Below are 27,534 nucleotides of genomic sequence, written 5' to 3' on the forward strand. Positions count from 1 at the left end.
CTCTGAGAATCCGAGTATTTCTGGAAATATCCATCATTCAGCCACCTAAAGTCCACAGTAAACTCAGATTTAAGTCGATAATAACAACAATATGATGAAAGTAAAACAAGACAAACAAACACACACAGCACTCTTTGGTGTCTTCTTCAGCCAGGCCCTATTCTGAGCGCAGGCATGTCTCCTGCCCAACAACCCGGGCTGGTCTGCGACTGACCTCACTTTACGAACGAGTGAGGGGCAGCGGGGTTCAAGGGCTTACCCAGCTGGTGGCCACGTCTGGAGGCACCTCGGGGGAGGTGGGCACGCGCTGGGCCAGAGCTTGGGAACGCCACACACGCCCGAACGCCCAGCCACCAGCTGGCTGGGACCTCTGACTCCACGAGAGCATCCGAGGACCTCCCCACCCCACCCCCGCCAGGGGACACGGGGAAAGCCCATCGGAGGAGGCTGAAGGGATAGGAGACCGGGGACAGCCGTCAGCCAGCGTGCGGTGCTCCGTGTGCGTGCCGACACTCACGGGCGTGTAAGGCCCGGGGCCAGGACCCCGTGGAAGCCCAGGCGGCACTTACCGATCTGCAGCAGGATCGGCGTGACCAGCGCCGTCTCCATGGCGTAACAGAACTCCCTGCCAAACATCACAGCCCCGTGCATCACCCACAGGCGCACGGGGATGCGGTCTATGGACCCCTCGCTGACGGTCTCGTCGTGCGTCTCCGCCTCCGCGCTCCCCGGCTTCTGCAGGTCCGGCAGGGGCACTGGCAACTCCTGAACTCGCAGAGATTCCGAGTCGGCATTCTGCGGGGCCATTTTCATTACCACCAAAAATATATATATATATATATATTTACTCTACCTATATAAATAATTCTATCATATATCTTTAAGGATAAATTAAGACGTCTTCTCTTTCTGCTTCAGTGTGTTCCTCCAGCAAGTAATAATACTTATATTCCTCTTTGTACAAACAGGTATCTCGAAACTTCTCACAATCGGATGAGACAGGCAGCAGAATAGAACGATTTTTGGTTGGATTCAACATATGGCTTGCTGGTTTACTGTGAATTAGAGTTAAAAATCCATAAATGCCATTCAGTTAATACCAGTTTCATCATCATTACTGAAGAAGTGCTGAAGCTCCTTTCCTTGCTACAGAGAGGTGGGCAGGTGACACACAGAGGTAGGCCGCCGTCGCTCCCCATCGAGGGACTGGTTGATCTGCAAGAGAGGAAAAGCCCTGCCCGGTCAGACGGGGCCTCAGGGCCTCCCACCCCGGGATCCGGGCGCCCTGCTCGAGGGGCTGGTCCTCAGCCTCTCGGAGACCATGGGCCTCCGTTCACTGGTCCTTACCCTAGGTCATCTGCAGAGAAAACAAAACCCAGTTTTTAGAAGAACAATATTTTCCTGCATGGAATCAATCGTGGGGGGAGGATAGAGACGGGACAACAAAGGGAGAAAGGGAGACAGAAAGAGAGCTCCTCGGCAGTGACAGCCCGCTGGGTGCGGGGACCCCGCCCAGGGAAGGGGCACATGGGAGGCTCAGAGTCCACCCTGAGGCGCTGGATTCCTTTTGTGGGCCGTCTACAGCCGTGGTCCTTGACCTGTTTGTTATGAAGCCTTTTGCTAATGAAATGAAAGAGTGCCTCTCCGGGAAAAAACATACACGCAACGCGTGCTGAACACTGAACACCACATTGAGGGGCCTGAGGACCCCCACCCGCACAGGACATTCCACGGGGCCGTGGAACCCGTCCCTCAATCCTATGTTTCCACCATCCCGGTACCTATGACCCAGCTTTGTGACGCTGTCTCTACCTGGATGAACACACCACTACCAAGTGTGGATTGCCGAGAACCTAACTAGAAATGTCCCCTTAGAAAGGTTTTAGGAAAGCAACCATCTGCCCTGTGCAAGGCCAGAGCACGGATGCAGTAACACCCCTGCTCTTCTGCACGTGGCCTTCCGACACGGCTTCCGTTCAACCCGAGGTGAAATCACAGAAAATGTGATGTTACGTTAAGGTAGATGGTAGCTGAGGGCTTACCGAAAATTTTCAACCATCGTTTTAAATAAAAATATTTCTGGTTAATATTCACTTAACCCAAGATGATCTTAACTCCTTCTCCCCTTCTCCCCAGAAAGGACCAGAAATCAAGGGGTGGCCTTCACCGAGTGCCCTCCTCAGGGAGCCCTGGAAGTGATGGCGGGTCCCCAGCCCGACTGCTGGCACCGCTGAGCTGCTACCCTGGGGCTCCGGAACCCCAGCTTCACTACTCCACCACGCTGGGGTCTCCTCATGCTCTCTTTCCTTCAGCCCAAACTTCCCAGGGAATCACAGGTCCACGTGATCCTACCTACAAATTTGCTTCTTAGGCCTCAAGTTTAATGACAATTCCAAACTGCAGCCTTCACACCTGAGATTTCTATCATGTTTATAAATGTCCTCTCTACTGTATAATCAGTATCTGGATTAAAACCAGCATTTCCGGGCTTCCCCGGTGGCGCAGTGGTTAAGAATCCACCTGCCGATGCAGGGGACACGGGTTCGAGCTCTGGTCCGGGAAGATCCCACATGCCGCGGAGCAACTAAGCCCATGCACCACAACCACTGAGCCTGCGCTCTAGAGCCCGTGAGGCACAACTACTGAGCTCATGTGCCACAACTACTGAAGCCCGCGTGCCTAGAGCCCGTGCTCTGCAACAAGAGAAGCCACAACAATGAGAAGCCCACGCACCGCAATGAAGAGTAGCCCCTGCTCACCGCAACTAGAGAAAAGCCCGTGTGCAGCAACAAAGACCCAAAACAGCCAAAAATAAATAAATAAATGAATGAATGAATGAATTTATTTGAGGGGAAAAAAAGTATTTCCAAACTGGCACCCTGCTACAATCTTTTTACGAAACATTACCATGAAACTCTCTCACATATACAATGTAAACAAAACAGTATGAAAACAAAACACCCAACATGAACACCTTCCAACACCCTACGGTTCTCATCCCACCCCTGCCCTTCGAGTGATTCCCATCCTGAGACAAAAATCTCAGGACCTTCCCTTGAGTCAACCTGTCACTCTTACACCAGAACAGGGTCAGTGATTTTAAATGCCTTTTCCCACTAGGTAAGGGGTCATTTTCACGTGAAGACAGAACATCCAGACGTGTCTTGAAAACCTACACTGACTGACCAGCCGAACGACTGTGACTGGTTTTCTCAGAAATGCTAAGGACTCAATTATAATCATCAAACCCTTCCGTTCTGTCCCATCACCCCTTGTACCACTGTGTATCTATCCTGAGACTCAGGCCCGAAATACAGCAAACTCCGCAACGGCTAAAAAGTAGGCAATAAAGCTGTGTAACGGCACACTCAAATTATTTTAAGGCCGTGGGTCTCACCCGGGGCCAGCCGGCACCCTTGGGGACCCCACCCTGGGTGATGCCTGGAGATGTTTTTGGTCGTCACGACTAGGGGAGGGGTTGCTACTGAGGCTCAGAGTGGAGGTCAGGGATGGGCTCAGCGCCCTGCAGCAGCCAGGATGCCTCCACAGCAGAGCATGGTTGTTCCCTAAGGTTATTATTAGACAGGAAAAAGGCTCTCCTAAAACCGCTGAAACGTTATCACACTCTGAATCAATCAGCTAGCCCAGAAGCTGCAAACTCAACTTCACTTTGAGTTGAAGTGAACTCACTTCCCTTTGTTTTCCTAAAACAGCCTCTGCTCAAAGCAGAACAGGAAGCGCAGGTGAGCTCAAGGCACTGGCTCCCCGAGGAGGGGTGGCGTCTAGGGTCAGGTTTATAAGCAGGAAGAGGTGCAACCTGTTCCCTCCCCGTCGATCACCTAGGCCACAGGTGGTGGCATTTCCTGGTATTTATTTGCAAAGAGAAGGTGGGTAAGAGCCAGCGAGGGGCTGCAGAGGAAGCACAGCCGGCCGCCTGGCCTCCCTCATGTTCAGGCTCTGGGTTCCAACCCCAGGCCTACGGCTGCACGTGCGGAAGGGCCTGCGGAATCGGCTAAAGATGGCTAAGCAAGAGGTCTTGAATTTACTGGGAAAGCCAAGGAGGTAGAGACCGAACCCTTGGGGAGCAAAGGGCCCTGCGTCCTTAGGAAAGCCGCACGCCAACAGACCACCAGGTCAGTGCAAGCGTGTCCCCTCTACGATGCAAAGCAAGTCACCACACCCGAGTCCCTCCTGTTTGGGGTTCCCACTAAATTTCTAAGAATGGTCCAACAGTGGCCTCTGGAAAGAACGTGAGGGAGAGGGAGGGAGCCCCTGGCTGGACGCCTCCACTCGCAGGACTTCTCCAGGGTAGGGTGACCGTCTCCCTCACAGCCAGGGGCGGGCACAGCTGCTTAACCTGTCAGCGGAGTCTGCTTCACACTCGGCGTCCTGCTGGCCAGCCTGGTGGCCCAGGGACTGTGCACTTCCAGACGTACCCATGGGTCCCACTTTAACCCCGGCCACGAGCACCGTCTTCTCAAAAGGGGAGCCTGCCCAGGGCTGGGGCGGGGCTGTGACCTGTTGGGGGGCTCGTCCAGCATCCAGATCCTGCCCTGACGCTGTTTCTGGCGGGGGGCGGGCAGAGGGAAGAACTCAGCCTGCAGGGCAGGAGGGCCCTCCACCCTCGCTGTGTCCCATTTTCCCAATGGCCGTGCGGTTGTCTCGACATGATTTATTTACAAGTCCACTCCCAGCACTTGGAGATTTCTCCCTTATCATCTCACACTGACTCCGTCTGCACTGGGTCTATACGTCTCGGTTCGTTCCCTGTTCTCTCCGTCCCGCGAGCCCGTCTGCCCGCACCCAGCAAGGCACTATGCAAGGACAGAGCCGCCAGCAGGTCCTGAGGTCTGGGGAGCCACTTCCCTCTGTAGCTTCTCTTCCCAGAGCTCTCCTTTTCACTCCTGCCTTTTTATTTGCAAGAGCTTCATGAGTGTGTGACCTTTAAGAGCTTGACTAGCTCGGGGGGGCGGAGGGGGGATGTTGGTATTTTCAGTGAGATTCCACTGATTTTATAAACCAGCCGAGGGAGAACTGCCATCCTTAGGGCAGTCTCTTCATGTATCCCAGTCCACCCCAGTGCCTTTTGGGAGGATGTCAAAATAGTCCTTCTATAGTTTTGCACATTTCTTGTTAAGTTTCTTCCTAATTATTTTATCTTTTTTGTGGCCACTGTAGACGGGATTCTCTCTTCCTTTGTATTTTCCAACTGGTTGGTTTGCATATGTGAAGGGGAGGAGTGCTTGTTCATTTCCTCAGGTATAATTTATCCTCGGTGAAAAGGTACCATTCAATCAGTTTTGACTAGTTTATGTGGAGACACAGAACATTTCCAATGCCCTGGAAAGTCCATGTGAGTCCCTTCCCATCTAGTGAATGCTAGCGATTTTTATACTTTAATTTGATAACCTAGTTCTTTAACTGAGTGAAAATGGGGGAAAGGGAGACTATAACCAAATTAACAGCAAATCTAACCATTACCAACATGCATCTAGTCCCCCGCTTACATGAATGGAGAATTGGACTCGCCGCCCACCCCCACACCCCGCCCAGTCTGAACTAAGCACAGCACCTGCTGGGGGCGTGGGACAGGGACCCAGGGGGCATGCGGGCACCCTTCCTGGGCTCTGAAAGCCTTCCCTTTATAGCTTCCCACCCTTACTCTGTCTTGAGGGCCCCAAGACAGATGGCCCCACTGAGGACATCAGTGCTCTGCTCTGCCGGAAAAGGGAAGGAGGGCAGCTTTGAGAAGAAGAAAAGGAAGGCGTGAGTGGAGTAAGGACGCCTGCGCTCAGGGTGTCGCCACGCCCAGGGGACCGAAGGGACACACAAAACCAGATTCGCTGCTCATGACATGGTGCCGTGAAGCAGTCTTACAGCAGGCAAACTGTTTTCTTTAAGGAAGCTATTTCATACAAAGGCTGGTGTTGTTAACTATATAATATCTAAAGCCATGAAAACGCTCTCTTCTGAAGCACCTAATGTAAAAACACATGCCCAAGCTAAATGACAACAGCCTGAAGCAATGTAAGGAGGATTAGCTGCTACTTCCCGAAAGCACTGGCAGCTGCGTGTTCCTAAGGGCCTCCTCTTGAGCTGCCGAAAAGTGTGGAGAAGTTGGCGTTGTGACCTGTTCCGGCGTCTGCTCTTCAAAGAGACCAGACGGACCTCCGAAGACAGGTTTCACCCTGGAGCCTGCCGCAGGGCCTGCCGGGCTGTAACTGAAAACGATTTGGTTATGATTCGCAGGTGCACTAAGACAAGTGAAACTACAACTGTTCCAATCAACAACTTCCCCTACTGTCCTGTTTCTAATTTAAGGGTAACTCGTGCCAAAGCACGTGACTTCCTACCATTTGCTGTGTCACGTCATCAGAAAGTTAACTGCAGAATAATTTCTTTTTTTTTTTTTTTTTTTTTTTTTGCGGTACGTGGGCCTCTCACTGCTGTGGCCTCTCCCGTTGCGGAGCACAGGCTCCGGACGCGCAGGCTCAGCGGCCATGGCTCACGGGCCCAGCCGCTCCGTGGCATGTGGGATCTTCCCGGACCGGGACACGAATGCGTGTCCCCTGCATCAGCAGGCGGACTCTCAACCACTGCGCCACCAGGGAAGCTCCCAGAATAATTTTTGACAGGCAACCCCAGCTTCAGTTACAGTGAAGAGGCTACATGACAATCACAGTACTCCGTGTGAATGCGGTAACGAAGGTCAGTGACCCACACGTGCTGGAAAATGGACGAAGAGGGGGTTAACGCACGTTTGTTCCCTTCACGGGCCCGCACGTGCAGGCGTGCGTGCAGCCTTCCAGGCATGGGAGACGGGCAGCACATGCTGCGCGGTGCCTGGTGGTTTTGTGCACGCACCATTTAAAACAGGCATCTCTACCCTCGGAAAATCCACTACAACTGCTAGTATCTTCATAAGACATCGCCAACTATTAGCCTCAGCTGAGCCCATCTGACTTTCCTAACTTTCCGCAGCACACAACACTAATCTAGGTCGACACAGAAGCCGGGGAAACCGGACCAACAACACCTGCATACCACACAGAAGACCAGCTTTTGGACCAAGAGTTAAAAAGGTATAACATCAAATCAAGCAAGGTCAAAGTACCCTTGATAAGAAAGAAAAAACATTCTGGTAAATTTGTTTATAAAGTTATTTCCTCTCGGGACTTCCCTGGTGGTCCGGTGGTTAAGAATCTGCCACCAAGGCAGGGGACGTGGGTTCGATCCCCAGTCAGGAAACTAAGATCCCACATGCCGCGGGACAACTAAGCCTGTGTGCCACAACTACTGAGCCTGCGCTCTAGAGCCCACGAGCCACAACTACTGAGCCCACGTGCTACAACTACTGAAACCTGCGTGCCTAGAGCCTGTGCTCCACAACGAGAAGCCACCATGATGAGAAGCCCCCACTCGCCGCAACTAGAGAAAGCCCACACGCAGCAACAACGCAGCCAAAAATAAATAAATTTACATTTTAAACAAACAAAAAAAGATGGGCCAAAGACCTGAACAGACACCTCACCAAAGGGGACACGGAGATGGCAGATAAGCACCTGAAAAGATGCTGCATATCATCTGACATCAGGGAAATGCAAATTAAAACAATGAGATACCACTCTACGCCTATTAGAATGGCCAAAGTCCAGAGCGCTGACACCACCGAACGCTGGCGAGTCTGTGGAGCAACAGGAACCCTCGTTCACTGCTGGTGGGAACGCAACATGGTGCAGCCACTTTGGAAGACAGTTTGGTAGCTTCTTCCAAAACTAAACACACTCTTACCATGCGATCCAGCCATCATGCTCCTTGGTATTTGCCCAAAGGAGCTGAAAACTTAGGTCCACACAAGAACCTGCACATGGATGTTTAGAGCAGCTTTATTCATAATGCCCAAAACCTGGAAACAACCAAGATGTCCTGCAGTAGGTGAATCAATAAATACATCAATGAAACAGTATCCAGCACTAAAAAGAAAGGAGCCATCAAACCATGAAAAGCCATGGAGAAGCCTTAAACGCACATTACTAAGTGACAGAAGCCAACCTGAGAAAGCCACACGCTAGAGGAGTCCGACTACATGACATTCTGGAAAAGGCAAAACTACGGAAACAGTAAAAGGACCAGTGGTTGCCACCCGCCGTGTGTGTGGCATGAGGGTGGAAAGAATGAGCACAGATGTTTAGGGCAGTGAAACCACCACTATCTAATGGCAGATACACGGCACTGCACGTGTGCCCAAACCCAGGAACGTACCACCACCAAGAGCGACCTCAACGTCAACTCTGGGCTCTCGAGGATTAGGACGTGTGGATGGAGGATCGACCATTTACCAAACACACCACGCTGGCGGGGGAAGCTGGTAATGGGGGAGGCTGTGTGTGTCTGAGGATGGGGGTTTACAGGAGGAACTCTGTGCTTTATGCTTAATTTTGCTGTGGGCCTAAAACTGTTCTAAAAAATAAAGTTTATTTTTTTTAAATGTTGTGTCCTTACATTAGAAAAACAGAAGACACAGTCAGAAACATCTGGCCAGAAAGGCATGAAGGGGTGGTCGTGCCATGACTTGGGGGCCGTTTCTCACACCTGAAACTATCCAGTTACGAATTGACCTGCCTCAGGTATTATGTCACTTTCCTGTGATCACTCACTCAAATGTGCCTCTAGTCTAGCGTATTTGGGCTAAAGAATTATAAAATTAACAGACTTAAACTAGGCATGTTTAACACACAGCCCAACATCCATGTGGATTAGTGTGTGCTCTGGCCTGAACGTCATGTCCCCCTCAGATACACACGTTGAAACCCTACCCTCCAGGGTGATGGATTAGGAGGCGGGGCCTCCAGGAGGTGACCGGGTTATGAGGGCACAGCCCTGTGACTGAGATCAGTGCTCTTATGAGACCCCCGAGACATCTGTGAACCAGGAAGCAGGCCCCCAAGACAGACTCCCCCCGTCTGCGGTATTCTGTTACGGTAGCCAAATGGACTGAGACACTGAATCTGTCTGAAACAAGTAGATCCCTGGGTTCCACCTGGGCCCACCGAAACAGAACTCTGCGGAAGGGCCCAAGAACCCGTAGGCCAACTCGCTCCAAGTGTGAGCCACTGGCTGCAGGCACACCGGCGGCCGTGCCCCCTTCGCTCTCAAGGGTCCCGGCCGGCCAGCGCACCGCCCCTCTAGATAGAAATGACCAAAGCTGATCTACGAGTTACCTCTTCATAACCCAGCCTTTGAGCGTTCTGTGTCACGAGACCTAGTCAAGGACGCTTCAGAGACCGAACGTGACGCCCGCCAGACCTGACGCTCCTTTTATTTGTGCTCCTTTCCATCAGTCTGCTGTGAAGTCGGGGTGGGGGGACGAGGAGGGATGTGACTGTGTGTGTTCTTGTGCCTGCGTATGTGTGTCTGTCAAATATTCGGAGTATTAAGAGACTGAATGGAAGGAAATCTGGAAAGGGGCCCCAGGGCGCCAGGGGATGAAACTACTGCTACACTGTAACAAGTCAGTCTAATTAAAGTGCCTCCCAAGGGATGAGTAGCCTGCAATGAGCAGAGACAGCCCAGGCCTGGGCACTGCAGGCATCCAGCTCGCTTCTCCTGGGCTTCTCTTCTGTTGACTACACAGCCCAGCCCTGCACCCTGGTCCCTCCCCGGACAGTGCCCGGTCTCTTCAACCAGAGGGCACCCTGCAAGGCGGCTCTCGGCACACACCACACCCACTGTGAGCTCTCAGAGCCGTGGACTCAGCCCCTCTTGTGTGTCTGCAGGACAGACAGTCCCGGCTGTCAAGGTCCTGGCAGCGCGGCACCGTTGGAGGTGGCCTGGGCCCTCTCTTTGCCTTCAGGTGCCATCAGACCCAGGGGGCACCCAACACCAGCATCCCAACCTTTCTCCCACCCTGGCACCCCGGGGAAGGGAGAAGGCACTCCCTGCAGGAGCTAAGTGCGCCTGGGCCGCCCATCCACAGGCCAACCGAGGAGCAGCTTGGGTCACTCTGGGTGCGCACAGGCACCCGGATGGCTTTATAATAATGAATTCGTAAGCACGGAAGGCAGAGGACCAGGCTAAGCATGATTACTCCGTTCAAAAATGAAAAACCAACTTTTAGAAATCCCTCCCCCTTTAGAGAGGAGAGCAGGATAATCGCAGAGCTCGAGGAAAATCCATTGCTCTTCTGAACAGGAAGCAGAAGCCAACGTGTCAATGCCAATGAATAGTAGAGATCGTTCTTTATGCGCCTTTAAACTGGCACACTGCAATTTAAGTAAACTTTCAAAATACACACTCTACTTCAGAACTACTTGTTAAAAGTCACCCCCCCCACCCCACCCCAGACAGATCACAGCATCTCACAATGTCACGTCTATGTGGGATTCTTCAGGAATCACTGTCTTCAATGAGGCAAGAGCAGTGGCTCTCACTGTTGGGGTTTACACGTGGCGCACCCCAAACCCTCGCCGTCCTGTCGGGGTTCCCACTGCCCTGTGTAGAGCCAACACATCTAACACGTCTAAGCAGACTCGTGCCGAGCAGCTGGGAGGCCAGCGCTGGCCCTGCCTCCTCAGAGGTAATCTGTAGGCATCAAAAGGGCTTCCGCCAGCCCTGGGCTTCCTGGTCCCCAGCACGGCAGGAGGACCACCTCTGATTCCCCCACCCGGCCAACATCTGTGACCCCAGAGAGCAGGATGGGAGGCAGGGGCTCAGATGGACCTAAAGGACAAGTGAGGTCACATCTAAACCAGAGGGGAAGAGCCTCGGCCCACGGTGCTCCCTGCAGAGGGTCTGGCAGGCACGCCCGAGCCCATCCGTGTGCGCCCAGCACGCTGGGTGAACTGGGCCAGCTGCGCAGCCACAGCGGTGAAGCGCATCAGGGGCACAGCCCTCCTGGAAGGGTACCAAGAGGCCACTGAGAACAATGACCCTCCCGCTGCGAAGCAACCGGCCAAGGGCAGGGCGCTGATGGAAAGGACACCAGGCAGCTTGGCTCTCTCCACTCCCAGGGCCTTGGGTTTTCTCTGACAGCACACCCAACTCCAGAAGCCCCCTTTTCATCCAAAAAGGGAACATCAGAATTGCCAACAGAGCCACGAACTCCTACCAAGAATTCCTAGGACCTCCAGGGACAGGGCACGGCTGCAGGTCCCGCATGGTTGCAGCCCTGCCCAGACGTGGAGGACTGCATCATCTCTTAGGAAAGGAACCTACAGCAGGACGAGGGGCTGAGTGGCGTGGAGCTCATGACAAGCACCAGGGAGCCAGCGCCCCCCTTCCTGACTCCAGTCCAGAAGGAGCAAGGAAGGCTCGGCTCTCCTCCACCGGAGGACCTCGGGGAAGCCCCGGTCAGCTCCGATGCCAGGTGTGTGGGAGCCCCCTGCCCGCCCCCCGCCAGCACAGAGAGCACCATACAGGACTCCGTGCTGCCCCTGCCCTTCTGCCCCGGGGACAGGGCGGCTGCCGCTCCGGACCATCTAAAAGCAGCGTCAGGTTAAAATAAGCAGAAAGGCACGTGGAAGCAAACTCGGCAAACTAGTGACAGCTTACATGACAGAAGACGTGTTTGACATTGGACCCTATCAAAGCACATACTATCTATCCTACTTCCTAAAATTGAGAGGGCGCGGCATTAGGACGGAACTCCAGCACGCTCCCTAACAGAATATCCGTCCTCACCTTCCACTAAAGCAAACTGTTCCCGGCACGCGAAGGAAAGCGAGGCCTAGCACCCGACACCCAGAAAGCTCATGTGGGAGGAAATTGCACTGAAACAAGGACACACTGCTTTGTCCCCAAAGGAAACGTTCTCTGCAACAGTTACCTTCTTAGGAAAACACAGAAAGACCCGCTCACCTAACTTTTCACCTCTGACCTTTACATGGTTTTCCTTCATTTGCACAATCAGGTGAGTAGGAGGGTTTTTGTTTTCTAATTAAAAAGCTGCCAGAGGTTTTTTTTTCTTCCCCTTCTTCTGAATGCTTCTAGCATCAATTTGCTAGTTTAAGCCACTGGGGTCAGAGTGAAGCTTTGGCTACCATGGAAACAGCAGCATGCTTTTCAACTGGGCATTTCCTGGAAGCCCCGCTAGCCTAGGAAAACTGAGCTCCAGGGTCCACCTAAAATGCCAAACTTCTCATTACTTCATCTAAGGCGCAGGGCCAGGTACCAATAAACGCACGTTCTGTCATCCACGATATGGAAGAGACAGGCAAGCTGCCTACTCCTAACAACCAAATGGTACTTTTAAAAAATGAAAAGAAAGATTCCTCACGTTACATACATATAATCAAAAACAAGGAATTCCCTGGCAGTCCAGTGGTTAGGACTCAGCACTTTCACGGCCGTGGGCCCGGGTTCAATCCCTGCTCGGGGAACTAAGATCCCACAAGCCTCACGGCACGGCCAAAACAAAAAGGAAAAAGAAGAGACCTCAAAGACGGGTAGAATTAAGGGATACCGCTAAAGACTGCCGAGATGTAATGAACCCTTCTGATGGTACTTACGTGGGATATCAAATCAAAGCAGTTTCCAGACTCTCCGTGTACCCTAAGGTAAAAAAGGACGCGGTGCTACAAAAGGAGAACTGGAGACAACTCAACTGTCTAACAACATGGGATTATGCGAATTACGGTCCATGTGTCAGGTAAACACAAATGTCAATGTTTTTAAAAAGAGGAAGTACGAAATATATTTGAGGAATGTTAAAATCAAAACTAGTTTTTTTTTGAAGGGTAACATTTTGGTGAATGAAGGGAACATACACAGCTTTAGTTTGGGGTTAAATTCATTCTTACTCTCTGAGACCATAAAAACAAACAACAGGGGCTTCCCTGGTGGTGCAGTGGTTAAGAATCCGCCTGCCAATGCAGGGGACACGGGTTCGAGCCCTGGTCCGGGAAGATCCCACATGCTGCAGAGCAACTAAGCCCATGCGCCACAACTACTGAGCCTGAGCTCTAGATCCCGCGAGCCACAACTACTGAGCCCGCGTGCCACAATTACTGAAGTCCATGCGCCTAGAGCCCATGCTCCGCAACGAGAAGCCACTGCAATGAGAAGCCCGCACACCGCAATGAAGAATAGCCCCACCTCGTTGCAACTAGAGAAAGCCTGTGCACAGCAACAAAGACCCAATGCAGCCAAAGATAAATAAAAATAAAATAAATTAAAACACCACCACCACCACCACCCCCACCCAGCATTCTGCAGTCACCGCCCCGACCCTTGCACACCTGAATGTGGCTGAAGGTCAGGACTCCACACAGAGGGGAGGAGTCATGCCTGCACCATTTACAGGACAGACTGGCACTGCTGAGCTACCAAGAACGTGGTCTAAAGCCACACTGCAGACCTTGTGAAGTCTCTACACCTTCAAAAACCCTCCCACCAACTCATGGTTACCTACAGTCGATTTTACCCAGAGGGAGGCGCGGTCCAAGGACATTCCCCATCGGGGAGCCCCTGTGCTGGGCCTCAGGCCCACTGCAGGCAGGGGACAGGGGAAGGCAAGGCAGTGGCTTCCTCGGCCCAGCTCAGGGAACCGGCTGGAGTGCACAGGACAGCTGCCACAAAGGGGGAGGGGGCAGGAGGGAGCTTCCCGAATGGTGCCAATCAGTCTGCAAGCTCACGGAATCTGTCCTCCCCTCTACAGAGAGGGGTAACCCCTTCACCTGCGAGGCCCCCGATGTTCTGTGAGGAAGAAACCCAGTTTGGTACCTGAATCCCCTGCTGCCTGGAAAGGTCAGCTATTCGGAACCAGTGCTTTCCTGGGATCCCGGAAGCTGAGGTGCTCAAAGTAAGCAGTACTATCACCTGTGCAATTAATCATGACAGTCCTGGCTCCATCAAAAATGACTTCTGGGGCTTCCCTGGTGGTGCAGTGGTTGAGAGTCCGCCTGCCGATGCAGGGCACACGGGTTCGTGCCCCGGTCCGGGAGGATCCCACATGCCACGGAGCAACTAGGCCCGTGAGCCACAACTACTGAGCCTGCGCGTCTGGAGCCTGTGCTCCGCAACAAACAAGAGAGGCCGCGACAGTGAGAGGCCCGCGCACCGCAATGAAGAGTGGCCGCCGTTCGCCACAACTAGAGAAAGCCCTCGCACAGAAACGAAGACCCAACACAGTCAAAAATTAATTAATTAATTAATAAACTCCTACCCCCAACGTCTTCTTTAAAAAAAAACTGCAGTGCTTTCAGTATGTATAAAAAGCCTTAAGATGTAAACGCCCTTTGATCTTGCAATTCTGCTCTTTGGAACTCTCTGGAAAGCAAAGCCCTGTACAGGGATGCCGATTACACCACCGAGAAACCTGCAAGTGTCCAAAAAAGACCTGGTCACATAAAGTAAGGCAGATCCTGACACAAAATCCACATTGTGGGGTTACCTGTTGACATGGAAACGTGCTGAAAATTAGGTAGAGAAAAGCAGATTATAGCCCTTTTGGCTCTCGGAGCAGCAAGCACCACGGCAGTCAGAAAGAACAAGCGCCTCACGAAAGGCGGTAAAGAGGGAGCCGAGAAGACAGCGGCTGGCCCATTTTCTAAGAAAGATTAGTGTGATGTGAAAGCACCAGCTATGTTCAATGTAAGAAATACTGGGAAAACACGAGTCACGAGAACTCACGGAACCAAAATCACATCTGATGGCCTCAAGGGTCGTGTGCTTGCAGTGAGCCTTGCTGATCTGCAGAATGATGAAGTTGCATTTAGAAAATCAAGCTTATTACTGAGGATGTTCAGGGCAAAAACTCCCTGACTAATTTCCAGGGCATGGATCTTACTATCTCACCCATAACAAAACGTGCTCCACGGTCAAAAAATGGCGGACCATGATTGAACCTCATGTTGATGTCAAGACTACCGATGGTTATTTGCTTCGTCTATTCTGTGTGGGTTTTACTAAAAAAAGCAACAATCAGATTCAGAAGACCTCTTATGCCCAGCACCAGCAGGTCCGCCAGATCCGCAAGATGATGATGGAAATCGTGACCTGAGAGGGGCAGACAAATGACTTGAAAGAGGTGGTCAATAAACTGATTCCAGACAGCATTGAAAAAGACATGGAAAAGGCCTGCCAATCTATTTATCCACTCCATCAAGTCTTCGTTAGAAAAGTAAAAATGCTAAAGAAGCCCAAGTTTGAATTGGGAAAAGTCATGGGGCTACATGGTGAAGGTAGTAGTTCTGGAAAAGCTACTGGGGATGAGACAGGTGCTAAAGTTGAACGAGCTATTGGATATGAGCCACCAGTCCAAGAATCTGTTTAAAAATCAGACTTTTGGGCTTCTCTGGTGGCGCAGTGGTTGAGAGTCCGCCTGACGATGCGGGAGACACGGGTTCGTGCCCGGGTCTGGGAAGATCCCACGTGCCGCGGAGCAGCTGGGTCCGTGAGCCATGGCCGCTGAGCCTGCGCGTCTGGAGCCTGTGCTCCGCAATGGGAGAGGCCAGCGTACCGCAAAAAAAAAAAAAAAAAAAAAATCAGACTTTTAATGGTGACAAATAAAAGACCTTACTTGTGGGGGGCGGGGGGAAGAAGCAGATTATAAGTCAAGTACACATTATGGTCCCGTTAAGTTTTTTTTTTTAAGGCATGGATGCAGAGGTATTCTGAGTGATTCATCATTTTATCTATCTATCTATACTTATTGCTTCTGTAGAACCCTAAATTATTTTTTAATTTAAAAAAAGGTAACAGATTTTTCCGGTTGCCCCATCCAAACATCACATAAGACCTTGATATGTGGAATGATATTCAGGAGTGTTCTACAACGAAGATGAATCTCAGATGGCCTAGACAGTGCAGAGAGAGGTTTGCAACGCCACGCAGCCTGAGAGGGTTGGATGTGGAGAGGAGGGGCAGGGGTGGCAGGTTTGAAAAGCCACCTGTGGACTCACTGAGCTGCTGGCAGGTCCACGGAAAGCTGGTACGGACTCGAAACTGATCACCAAGAAGGATCTCAGAAGCTTTCCCCAATCTGACACCAGCAATAAAGTGACTCAAGATTGTTCTATAACCGCACCCAGGAACACAGCAGATCCCTCCCAAACATTCTGGTACATGGAGGCTATTCCTCCCTCCTGTGTCCCTGGCCAGACCCTTCACTCGGTGGCTACTCCAGCTTCCAATCTCAACCACGGGGCTTTTCATTCGCTAACACCTATAGCCCCTCTTGGAGCTCAGATTTATCTCTGCTTTATTTAGCCTTCTCCCCACTGGACCGACGTCAGACACCCGCCCCGAGCTGCACCACCGCCTACTTTGTTCATCACAGATTCGCCCACAATGCACTGCACTCAGGGGTACTCATGGTCAGCCTCGACTACCAGCAAGGAGTCAGAGTCAACTCTTTTCTCTCCAGGCCAAGAGTGGCTGGCAAGACAGAAAAGCCCTGCAGCAAGGTCTGAAACAGGTCCACTTTGGATTGAGGAGCTCTACTTCTTGTCCAAGGGTTACAAAGCATCTTCCCCTGCCTGCAGCCCAGAGGGCACCAGACTCCCCAGGCCCAAGGCTGCAAACACCAACAAGCCCCTTTTCTTTCTCATTCATTAACCATGGGTGCTGACACCCCAGGACTAAGCACTGCCCTCCACCTGGGGGCTGCCTCCTGCCGGAGCTGAGAACACAGCCAACACACAGCAGTGGGGGCTTCCCTGGTGGCACCGTGGTTAGTAACCCGCCTGCCAATGCAGGGGATACAGGTTCGAGCCCTGGTCCAGGAAGATCCCACATGCTGTGGAACAACCAAGCCCGCGCACCACAGGACTGAGCCTGCACTCTAGAGCCCTTGCACCACAACTCCTGAGCCTGTGCACCACAACTCCTGAGCCCGCGTGCTCCAACTACCGAAGACCGCATGCCTAGAGCCCGTGCTCCACAACAAGAGAAGCCACCGCAATGAGAAGCCCGCGCACCAAAACAAAGAGTAGCCCCCACTCGCCGCAACTAGAGAAAGCACGCGCACAGCAAAGAAGACCCAATGCAGCCAAGAATAAACAAATGAATAAATAAATTTATTTTTTAAAAAAACAAAAAAAACCACAGCAGCGGGAAATAGAGTCTGAGCCCGAAAGGAGGCCCAGAATTCCCAGGCACCTGCCATCCAGGTGAGCGCCGGCACCGGTGCAAGGGCTAGCTGGTTCCAAGCACACCTAACACAGTCAGGGCCAGAAGTACATATGCTGCCTTCTGCAAAACGATAGCCCACACCACACAGTGCAAATCGACACAGGGGCTGCCAATGTGGCTACAAGTGCTTCCTTCTACCGTTCGGGGGATGAGCAAGTCCACCAGGCTCCCCCACCTGCGTGCCTGATGCTGGCGCGAGTCCAGTGGCGACTGGGATGTAAATATGGTCAGGGAGCCACAGGTAAGACCATAAATACAAAGAATGACCACCGATATCGCCCAAAGAGTGATACCTTTCCACTAAGCTGGACACAAGTTCATGAGAGGGGGCTTCCCCGGTGGCGCAGTGGCTGAGAGTCCGCCTGCCGATGCGGGGGACGCGGGCTCGTGCCCCGGTCCGGGAAGATCCCACGTGTCGCGGAGCGGCTGGGCCCGTGAGCCATGGCCGCGGAGCCTGCGCGTCCGGAGCCTGTGCTCCGCAGGGGGAGAGGCCACAGCAGTGAGAGGCCCGCGTACCGCAAAAAAAAAAAAAAAAAAAAAAGTTCATGAGAGGGACGCGCAAGAGTATTTAAAACCTGGGGAAATAGTTAAAATCAAGCCTCCCTGGGCACAATGGAATCCTCAAATACATAAACATACTGTATCTAGTTATGTAAACGCCACATGACAGTATGACCTGAACATGTATTACAGTCACTGCACGTGCCTGTGAGACGAGAGGGATCAAAACAGATTAGATTTTACCTCTACTGAAAACGAAAGATAATGCTCTTAAGTCGCCGCTTTCTAAACACAGCACTCACTTCCCATCCACGAATCAGCTACACTGCACCCTGGACTCCCACCCCCCCACACACACACCTCCCTCAGGTCAGCCCAGCAGAGCATCCTCATACCAGGACCTGTGTTTCAACCTCTAGAAACAGGAGTTAAATTTAAGAACACACAGCACTAACCACAGGACCTTACTGCTTACGATGACTTTCCAGATGTATTAAACATAAACGCAAGGCACGTGCTTCCTCACTGTAAATAAGCTTGTCTTCCTATCCGGATTTTTTCTGTGTATGTGTGTTCTACCAATTAACTACTTTTGCAGTTTTAATCCTACTTTATCTCTTCTACTTTGTTTTGTGTAAAAGGGGAAAAATGAAAAGCTGGAATCCCTCCATAGATAAATAAATAGATAGATAGGTAGATTGGTTGATTTAAGAGGTACAGAGTTTCCACTGGGGGAGAAGAAAAAGTTCAGGAGATGTATAGTGCTTGAGAGACACCTAGAAGATGACCTGGAGAGTTATGTGAGCAAGAAATCACATTTTCCCCTGTAGAAGCTCCGTGCATCCCCCAAACAATTCGGCCAACCATCAGTGCTTTAAACGTGGATGCTGAACCCACAGGGACGCTGCGGCATGGGCAGGGATGAACCCGTGTGACCGCGGGGAGGCAGGAGGAAGACCCAGGACACACACTGCCTCCCGACCCCCCTCAGGCCACGGCAGCTCCGTGTGCAGCTCAGGGGGTGAGTCAGGAGGGAGGGACAGAGGCAGACAGAACGTCAAGAGACAAAAGAGGAACAGCGAGTCGGCTGACCAGGAGGAAGTGCTCGGTGCTGACCGAGACCTCCGCAGGGCAGGGCACCACGGGCGCCACCTCACATGTCCCCACCTCTGGCCCCCAGGGCAGCCCACCTGAGTCCCCTCTGCCCACACCGGCCCGGCCCCGCGCCCTCACCGGGCTCCCAGCCCCCAGTAACTACGTTTTAAACCCCCTTCCGGACCTCCGTCTCCAGACTTTATCCACCCACCCTCCCACCAGCCATGCTCGAGTCCCCACGTCTGTCCCTGTGCCCAAGCTGCAGGACCCACTTCCGGACTCACCTCTGCCCGGTCGTGCCTGCACCCAACACTCGCTCCTGGACCACCGGGCGGGGAAGCACCCCGCCTCCAATCCACCCAGTCCAGAGTCGAGCGGGGCTGCCAGGTAGGGGAAACGGGCTCTGGAGAAGACCCAGAAGTGGTTCCTTTTACTGACAAATAACACCCTCAGGAAAGCTCTTTATTTAAGTTCACTCTCAGTGTGCTTTCCTTTAGACCTGAAACCTGGTGACCACTCACAAATAATACCGCCTGCTGCACATTCTTGTTATTTATATCACTCTTCCTTCCCTGCGCACTGTCAGGTCTTTGAAGACTGCATGGCGAGGCCAGTTTTCCCTCTGGAAGGAGGCACCTCCACTTTTAAAGGGACAATTCATAAAAAGTGAGGGCTCCAAGTACAAAAGGCCACATTCCCAAAAAGCCTGCCAATCATAAAACGAGTAACACCCGAATGTACTACAAAACCAGCTCCCTGTGCCAGGTCTCCCCTCTCCCAGCGCACGCCAGTAACAAAAAACACAAGGATAAAGACCTCTTTACAAGAAGAGCCAACACTATTCCATCTGTTAACAAAAACTAACTGTTGCGTTAAAGGTTGCAAGTTCAAACACAATCTGGCCATTGTAGGCAGTGCCTCAGTTTATCAATGTAACAATGACTCTCTTTCAAAGATTGATAAAGCTCTCAGAAAATAACTCGCCCTCCAGCATTTTTAAGATACTTCGCAGGATAAATATTAGCTTGGGACTTGCCTACATGAGAAGTGAAAGCTGCCAAAGAAGCAGGTTTACAAAGAAAAAAAGAAGGAACAGCAGTAACCGGACAGGAGCAAAAGCCACCGTGCCCTGGGCCCCGGGCCCCGCGCCCCTGCCTCCCTTCCTGGGCCCCTGACAGGTACTCTGTCTGCAAACCACCCTGGCAGGGAAAATGGAGTTAATTAAAAGGAGAGATTTTAAGATGACCGTTGGGGTGAAAGTGAACAAGGAGCGTTCCAGCTTAACTGTGATTTAAACTTAATTTCTTGACAGACAGGTAGGTCACCTGGGTGGCCAAATGCAAGCAGCCAGGGGAGGGCGGGCTAACACGACGCCCAGGGACCCCTGTCGGTCAGCACCCCCGTGGCCAAGTCGGGTGGGCGCGCGGCACAGCTCTGCGGCCAATTCCCACGACTGGCTCCAGAAGTTACTGACCCTGACTTCCCCCGGGGGGCCTGTGAGTTTAAAACTCAGCAGGAACTGGATGCGAACTCACAACGGCGGCCACAGCACAGGGGACGAAGGGATCACCAGGGGACGCGAAAGGCTCCCCCGAAGCAGGTGGCTCAGGGAGTGGCTGCAAAAGGGGTGGGACAGAAGACTCAGCCGGGGTCCCACAGACCTGGACCCCCACATCCTGGCTCCTCAGATGCCATGCTCCCTCCGAGACAGCGCAGGGCAGCCTCAAGAGTCTCAGCATCCCACGAGTTAGCTCAAAACGCTCCGGAAACAAGCTGAGCTGCTGAACTCGAGGGCAGGAAACGGTGCAGAGATGTGGATGCCAAGCCGCTGGTAACAGCTGTGACTCAGACATTCTGCCTGCAGATCCCACACCTGGAGGTGGTGGCCACACCAACACACAGTTTGGGGGATGCAATAATGCCACGATGCGTCATGCAGAATAATGCAGTGATGTGGAATAATGCTGCTGCTTCAGGGCTGTGAAGGAGGACGGGCACCTCTGATTACATTCGGAGAAGACTGTGCTGAAAACTCCCTGGCGAATGGAACCCTTTGTTCGCCTCCAATGCAGAGGATGCGCTGTTCAGGTACTTAGTCCTAAAGGACACAAATCACCAAAACAACCGGGAACCGGCTAACTGAGAATTTAAGTTTGGTTTGAATGGCCCAGAAGAATAAAAAAGTAATCTAATAATGACGATGCCGTCAGTTTTCTGAGGATTTTTACCCAGAACGGTCACTAGGAAAGATAAATATTTATTAGTAAAACAACTTAGGTTGAGGGTCCGACTCAGGTAGCAGAACCAAGTGCAGCCTCTCTGTCAAGGAAGGTCCCGAGCCGCTGACCCACAACCCTGCCTCCTGCACAGTACCTGCCCTACCACTAGGATGCCCAGCGAGGAGGTGTGTAAACAGGTGCTGGAGAGTGGGAGAGTGGAGAGCAGGGCGGGCAACTGGACGTCTAGGTGAGGGTTTCCCTCTGACCCTCCCACCCCCACTTTCAGGTGCCTTGAGGGGAGGTGCCCTGGCCTAGACCACGCGGTATCCTGTGTCCGCGCTGCCTGCCCCTCAGCAGCCACCGGGCACGGGGCTTCCAGCAAGAGCAGGAGGGTTCGCTCCCTCCACCGTGACCCGCCCTACCCCTCCACGGGGACACCCACATGTGGACGGCACAGCCCAGCGGGCAGGCCTGGGAGGGGGTCAGGCGTGCTGTCCAGAGCCCCAAGGCAGACCGAGGGCGCGCAGGGCTGGGAGGGCAAGAGCTCGGAATTCACCCAGGTGGGCCATGGGGCTTCAAGGAGCCTGGAGCAAATGTGAGGACGGCCACGAAGCTCCTCTGGAAGCAGGACAAGGATCCACAATCATGGGGCTCCAGGTCAGAGACGGTGGCGGCTTGGAGGAGCCAGACACGATGCTGCCCTTCCCCCACCCTCAAAGGAAAAACGGGGCCAGGAGGCCGGGGTGCCGGACGACAGCGACAGAGACACCGGCCCCTCCTGCCCTCCCAGGTGCCCCCATACTGGGGCCTCCTCCAAGTTCTGAAACCTGGCCGTCTGTCCTGAACGGAGCTGGAGGAGGGCTCTGTGAACTCGCAACAGCCCGATATGCGTGCTCACCTGTCTCGACAAGAAGAATCTACAGGTGTGCCACATCCCATGCAACCTGTGACCAGTGACACAGTTCCCTTTAGCCTGTGGCCCCTCCTCCCTCCCTAGGCTGTCCTGCCCCCACTGGGGGCATCACTCACTCCCCCCTCTCCCACTGACTTTCCAGGCCCCTTGCTCCTCTGTCCCCAGCACAAGGCGTAGCCAGACTGAGGGGCACCTCGGACGTTGTCTCGGCTCAGCCCTCCTGGTACCCCGCCCTCACATCTCCCCTCTGCTGTCCCTCTGCTCTCGCCTTCCTCGCACTCCAGAGTGGCCAACTTCACCCCTCATGGCCCAAGGCCCAGGCTGCACGTAACAGACGACCTCCTTCCCTGTGGAGGCAGCTACGCCTTTGAGCCTGAACAGGCGGCCGCAGGTCTGGGGCCTGCACTAGTCTCTTTCCCGCCTAAGGCTCCAGGGTTACTGTTTGTCTGGCCGCCTGGAAGTGGCACAAGCTGGATGAGGCCAGAATGAGAGGTGGCAGAACAGGGTCTGCACAAGTTCAGACGGCCTCCGCCCAGTCCAGCGGGGCGGGCCTGGTGCAGGGGACCTGGGTCCGGCTCCGCATGGAACCAGCGCCAGGCGGCCAGCAGGCACTTCTGGCCAGGCTGCAGGTACAGGGGATCATCGGTAAACCACCCAACCACCTGAGCTCTGCTCCTTCACAGCTTGCTACATCCGAACTCCACACCCTCACCACCAAACGACCCTGCACGTCCTGAGCTGTATGCAGAGCCTTCTGGGGGGGGGGCCAAGGGTGGCGAGCCTAGGACCCCCAAGGACGTCAAGGGCCTCTACGCTGAGAAAAGCTGGGGGCACTTGGCGCTTCTCCCCGTGGGGAGCCAGCAGCAGCCCCTCCAAGCAGGCTGGTGTCTAAGGTCACAGGAGCTGCCCCCGCCCCCAAGTTCTGGGCTTCCCCCCCACCCCCACCCCCCACTTCCCGCCCAGTGCCCAGGGACACACGGGAGACGCAGGCAGCATGGAACACAAACAAGGAAGCCTACAAGGTCTCAGCTTCTCCAGAAATCCCAGGTCAACGCTGCTCCCAACTCTTCCTACACTTTTAGGGGGACCCCGGGGCCACGGGACAAAGGGCAGCAAAGGGGCTTCAGTCCCCCACCGCACAGCTATAGGGATTATTCCATGACGACCGCTCCGTAGCTTAAAGGCACAGAAGAGGGAGGGCCACGCAGACCCGGACTTGCCCCCCAGTCGAGACCCGAGATGCCGAGCAGTTCCAACCCCGACGGCAACATGAAGTCAGGGTGCAGGCGGACGGTGCAAAGGCGACAGTGCCTGGTGGCCCAGCACCACAGTCCGTGCCAGCCACGCGCATGTCTACGCGAGGCAGAGCCTCCGCTGTACACGTCACACACGTGCTGCTTGGACCCTGTGCCCGTTACCAAGGTTGAGAAAGTCAGCCGTGGGACGTCTCTGTGTGGTCTTCACAGCACAGCCTTGCCTTAACAAGGGCTGAGGTCACACTGCTTCCCCGGCTTTTGACAACAGCTATATAAGCACTTGCTGTACCCTGAGATTCAGGGATGACAGTGACCTTCTGCAGTTCAATCGTGAAAACGTTGAGGTTTGTGATCTGCGAAGATCCCAGGAGAGCTCGCAGTCACAGGGGGAGCTGAGAGGCACGGAGCGCGGGCCCCAGCGAGGCCGGCTGGCCGCGGCGACAAGAGGGGCAGGTGCCGGCTTTAGAGGCGAGCGGAGGGGCCCAGCAGGCGCCAGCCAGCTCACGGCATACCCCATCATCCCGGGATGGAAAGTTGGCCGGGGCTGGTGAGGACGTCTGGTGTCTATAAAAATATTCCTCCCGGGGGAGCCTCTGGAAACAGAGACTCCGAGATACTTTCATTCTTTTCCTTATTTGCCACTCTGAAAAATAAGCCGTTCTTCCTATTCTGAAATGGAATACGGGTCAAAACCTTCTACAGTGAATAGTGACCCAAAGAAAAAGGTCACCAGACCCAAAATATTTCCCGTTTGGCCAGTGGCCCAAAGTAACTCTATTCTGTTTATTTGGTCTCTCTCCTGGGGGATAAAAACCTAATCCAATATACCAAATTGGCCCCTGTCCGGCTCAGTTCTGCAAAGAGGCTGAGATGCAGAAAGCTTCTCGCTCCCTCTGGCGGGTCCTCCTGGACGCTGCCCCCTCTCCAGCCCAGGGACTCCTCTGTGTCCCCACGGGGCCTCACACGGGAGAAAGCAAGTGTCCACTCCGCCGTGTGTCTCCTGGGCGTTCACCCCACGCACCGGCCCCCAGCAAGGCCAACTCCGGAGAACGCGTGACTGGAAAGGCCTGAGAAGAACCAGAAACGGAGCTGAGTGGGGCTCAGGGTCGGCACGGCTCCCCAGCAGGGTTCCTTCCACCGCCCAGGCCGGCTCCCTCCACCGCCCGCGTTTCACCGTCTCCAGCGAGGGAGAAGGAAGCGCGAGTCCCTGCCTTCACCCCAGGGCCTCGGCCCGAGAGCTTCTGCAACAGCAGCCGCTGGGACCACACCCGACACCCAAAATCTCAACAGGCCTTCCTGGGTCACGACCCCACTTATCACTCTGAGCTGAGGGCCACAGCCTCGCGCCACGGCCGGTCCCTGCCTGGGCTGCAATACCGGCAGTCACCCACAGCTGTTCAACCTTCACTTGAAGCATCGCTGAGTGCCCCCTCCAGGCTGACAGGCCCTGTGCTCGGCCCAGACCACAGCGTGTCCCATTTTTCCGCAGAGGGACCCAACTCAGAGGACTGGACACACACTCCCAGGGTGTAAATCCCATCCAAGCAGCTGGTCTTTAAACTCCTGCGCGTCTGCATGTCCTGCGGTGCACATCTGTGCCCACGTTCACTGAAGGTGTTTCCCGAGGACCTGCACGCCCCCAGAAACAAGGCCAGCAAGGCGAGGGGGAAAGGGAGAGGCAGGGACAGGATGCACACTGAAGGCCCATGACAGAGGCTGGTACCAAACGCTCAAGAGACAGAGGAAGGAGCAACTGAACGCACAGGTTTGTACACACTTCCTGAGGCCCACCCGAGGGAGCCCAGGATGTGTGCAAACATGAGGGTGTTTAGTCTTCCCCAAACAGTCCCTGAAGACGCTCCATCAGGAGTTTTAGCAACGCTTCTAGAACCAGTGAGGGGGCTTTTCACCCTCTGACGTCAGTCCACAAGCAGGGAGTCCACAAGACACCGCTTCTCAGGACACATATGAGGGCTGTCAGCCGGAAGGGGCAGCGGGGAGGGAGGGCGTGAGGGGGTCACATGGAGGGAGGGCCGTGGGGGGCACTTCGGGCCCCCCTTCTGGGCATCTCCCGAGAGAGAGCTGCCTCAAAGGCACAAGGGAGACAGGCCTGGCTCCAGCCCTTTGGCAGCCCTGGGGCTGGGGCCCCAACACCTCCACCTGTGCCCCCTTCCCAGCCCCCGGGGAGGCGGGAGTCTGAGCTCACAGTCCCTCTGCTTCCAGCTCCCTGACAGAAAGATGGGACTTGGGAACAGACAAGGAGGAACAACGGTGGCTTACAGCAAATGCCCCTCTGTGCCCCCGGGAAGCTTCCCGGCGGGGAGCCCTGTGCGCTCACTGCAAACAGACCAAGGCAGAGCGAGGTACGAGCATGCAGGGCTACAGACATACCTTGCTGCATCTGGAAAAAACGCCTTTGAAGTACATTCTCTACCTAAGCCATCTTAAATCCTCTCCAGAATAAGGCAAATATAAGCCAAATAAGTTACAGCTGAACAGCAAGCGCTTCCCCACTGAGGCCCAATGGACACAATAACCTGCATTAACCTGCCCCCGCCCTGGACCCCTAACCCGCAGGAGGACTGCCCATGTCCGCAGCCAGCCAGGAGGCTCCCGCGGCCCCTCAGCCCCCTAACCCGCGGGAGGACTGCCCGTGTCTGCGGCCAGCCAGGAGGCGGCCCCTCAGCAGCAGCCCTCCCCTCCACGCCGCTGTCGTCCACCTTGTGCACACCTGCCCCCAGCGAAACAGAAGTCACTGCCCTTTGCAAACTGCTCACACCTGCGTGCGGCCAGCCCCGCCGAGGTACCTTCCCCGCCAGCTGCAGGGGGCGGGGTGCTCCTCGTGATGCTGTAGGGCTCCGCCTGCAGTATTCATCACCCTACACTAAGAACGCCAGAACAGCAAAGCGGCAAACCAGGTCCCAAGACCACTGCCCGACCAAGGCAGCCACTGTCCTCTCCAGGCCGCAAGCACCGTCCCACCTCTCCCACTTCCACGAGCTCGGATCCCGCTTAAAACCACACGTGGAGAGCACTGCCATCACAGGAGAAAGGCCTGCTGGGCTAGCAGGAAGCCTGTGATAGACAAGCTATAAACTCAGCACACCTCACTCTCCCCTCCAGACTAATTTTAACAGGGAGAAGACATAACCACAGCTACAAACCTTCCCTTGGGGATACAGTTTACAGCATCATGACTCAGCTGCCCTGACGGCCTGACAGGTGAGGTCACCTGGGTGTGTCATGGGTGTTTTCATGAGTGAGCTACCATCAAACAGGGTCAGGAGAGCCGGGTGCGCTTCTCGCCCGGGACCGCCCTCCCCAGCCTCCCTCCTCCAAGGCCCTCCAGCCCCCTGCGCCCCCTGACCACCCCAGGGCTGGCCCCCTTGTTAACCCTGCGTGGTGCATCTGGATTTCCAAATTCCTCCAAAGGAACATGGAACATTCCCAAGGCCAAGATGGCCGAGCTGGCTGAACAGCCAATTACAGGCAGTTAACTACAAACAGGAAAATTATGTATTTGGTTAAAGAGGTGTTTTTCTTTGGGGCATCTGGTAAGTCTATCAGGAAAAGACTTCAGGCCGTAAAAGGCTCACTGTGCCACCTCCCATCACACCACCCTCCACGGGCTGCAGCAGGTGCAGCTGGGCCAATGGCCGCTGGGCTGGGGGCTCAGACGGGCAGCAGCAGACCAGCACCCTAAGGGTCCCATTGGGGGGGGCGAGCCATGGGCCCCTGGGCTCTTGTGCTGCCCCACCCCGTGCAGGCCCAGGCCCCTCCCAGCTCCCAGAATTCCAACCCTCCCAACCGGATCACAACTTGTGCGTACAGGCCGGCCACTCCCACGCCCCGACCCCAAGCTAGTCCCCCCCCCCCGGCACTGGGGAACCAGCTCCCACCCAGGGAACCAGAACCTCACTTCTGTTCACAGCCCGCCCTATTCCACAGCTGCTGCCAGGACACGGAGCCAAGCGTGCCGCACAGCCCAGCTGCCGGTCCCCCTGCCGGCCTCCTCCAGCACCACCTCCCTCCGCTCCCGCCCAGCTCGGCCCGACGTCCCTGCGCCCAGGAGTGCTGGCTCTGCCCCTGCACGAAGGCACACGCTCCAACACCCAACCCAGGAGTGGATGGCCCCCGGAAGGCCCGATTTCCCATGCGATCTCATCCCTTCCTCTCGGGAGCCGGCAAGTCTCTCCACAGATACTGGGTCTTCAACTGCTTCGTGTGGGTGCAACACTGCAGCTGAAACTCTGCAAGTACTTCCTAGGCGCCAATTACTATTGCAGATGTTTTCTATATGTGCACTCACTCCATCCTTGCAACAGTTCAACGCGGTGAATACTATTCTTAGCCCCAATTTACAGACGAGAAAACTGAGGCACTAGAGGTCACTTGTCCAGAAGGATGCTAAGTGGTGGGC

The 27,534-nt window shown here is 54.3% G+C and overlaps 1 protein-coding gene and 1 pseudogene across 4 annotated transcripts in view; one reads left to right on the plus strand and one right to left on the minus strand.

The window, feature by feature from the left end:
* The window catches only part of SLC45A4 (solute carrier family 45 member 4), a 73,591-nt gene that overhangs the window by 31,168 nt on the left and 14,889 nt on the right, over positions 1–27,534 (minus strand). For all 3 annotated transcript variants that reach the window (XM_082858501.1, XM_082858502.1, XM_082858500.1), the window contains exon 2: positions 570–1,215. In XM_082858501.1, coding sequence (XP_082714627.1) covers positions 570–813 — 244 coding nt within the window. In that variant the 5' untranslated portion in view covers positions 814–1,215. The remainder of the gene's footprint in view (positions 1–569; positions 1,216–27,534) is intronic.
* On the plus strand, positions 14,036–15,335 carry LOC309974177 (small ribosomal subunit protein eS1-like; annotated as a pseudogene). Its single transcript has one exon. The product of its transcript is annotated as a small ribosomal subunit protein eS1-like (transcript).

The sequence above is a fragment of the Leucopleurus acutus genome (genome assembly GCF_964270905.1).
Source record: "Leucopleurus acutus genome assembly, chromosome: 17".
Classification (NCBI taxonomy): Eukaryota; Metazoa; Chordata; class Mammalia; order Artiodactyla; family Delphinidae; genus Leucopleurus; species Leucopleurus acutus.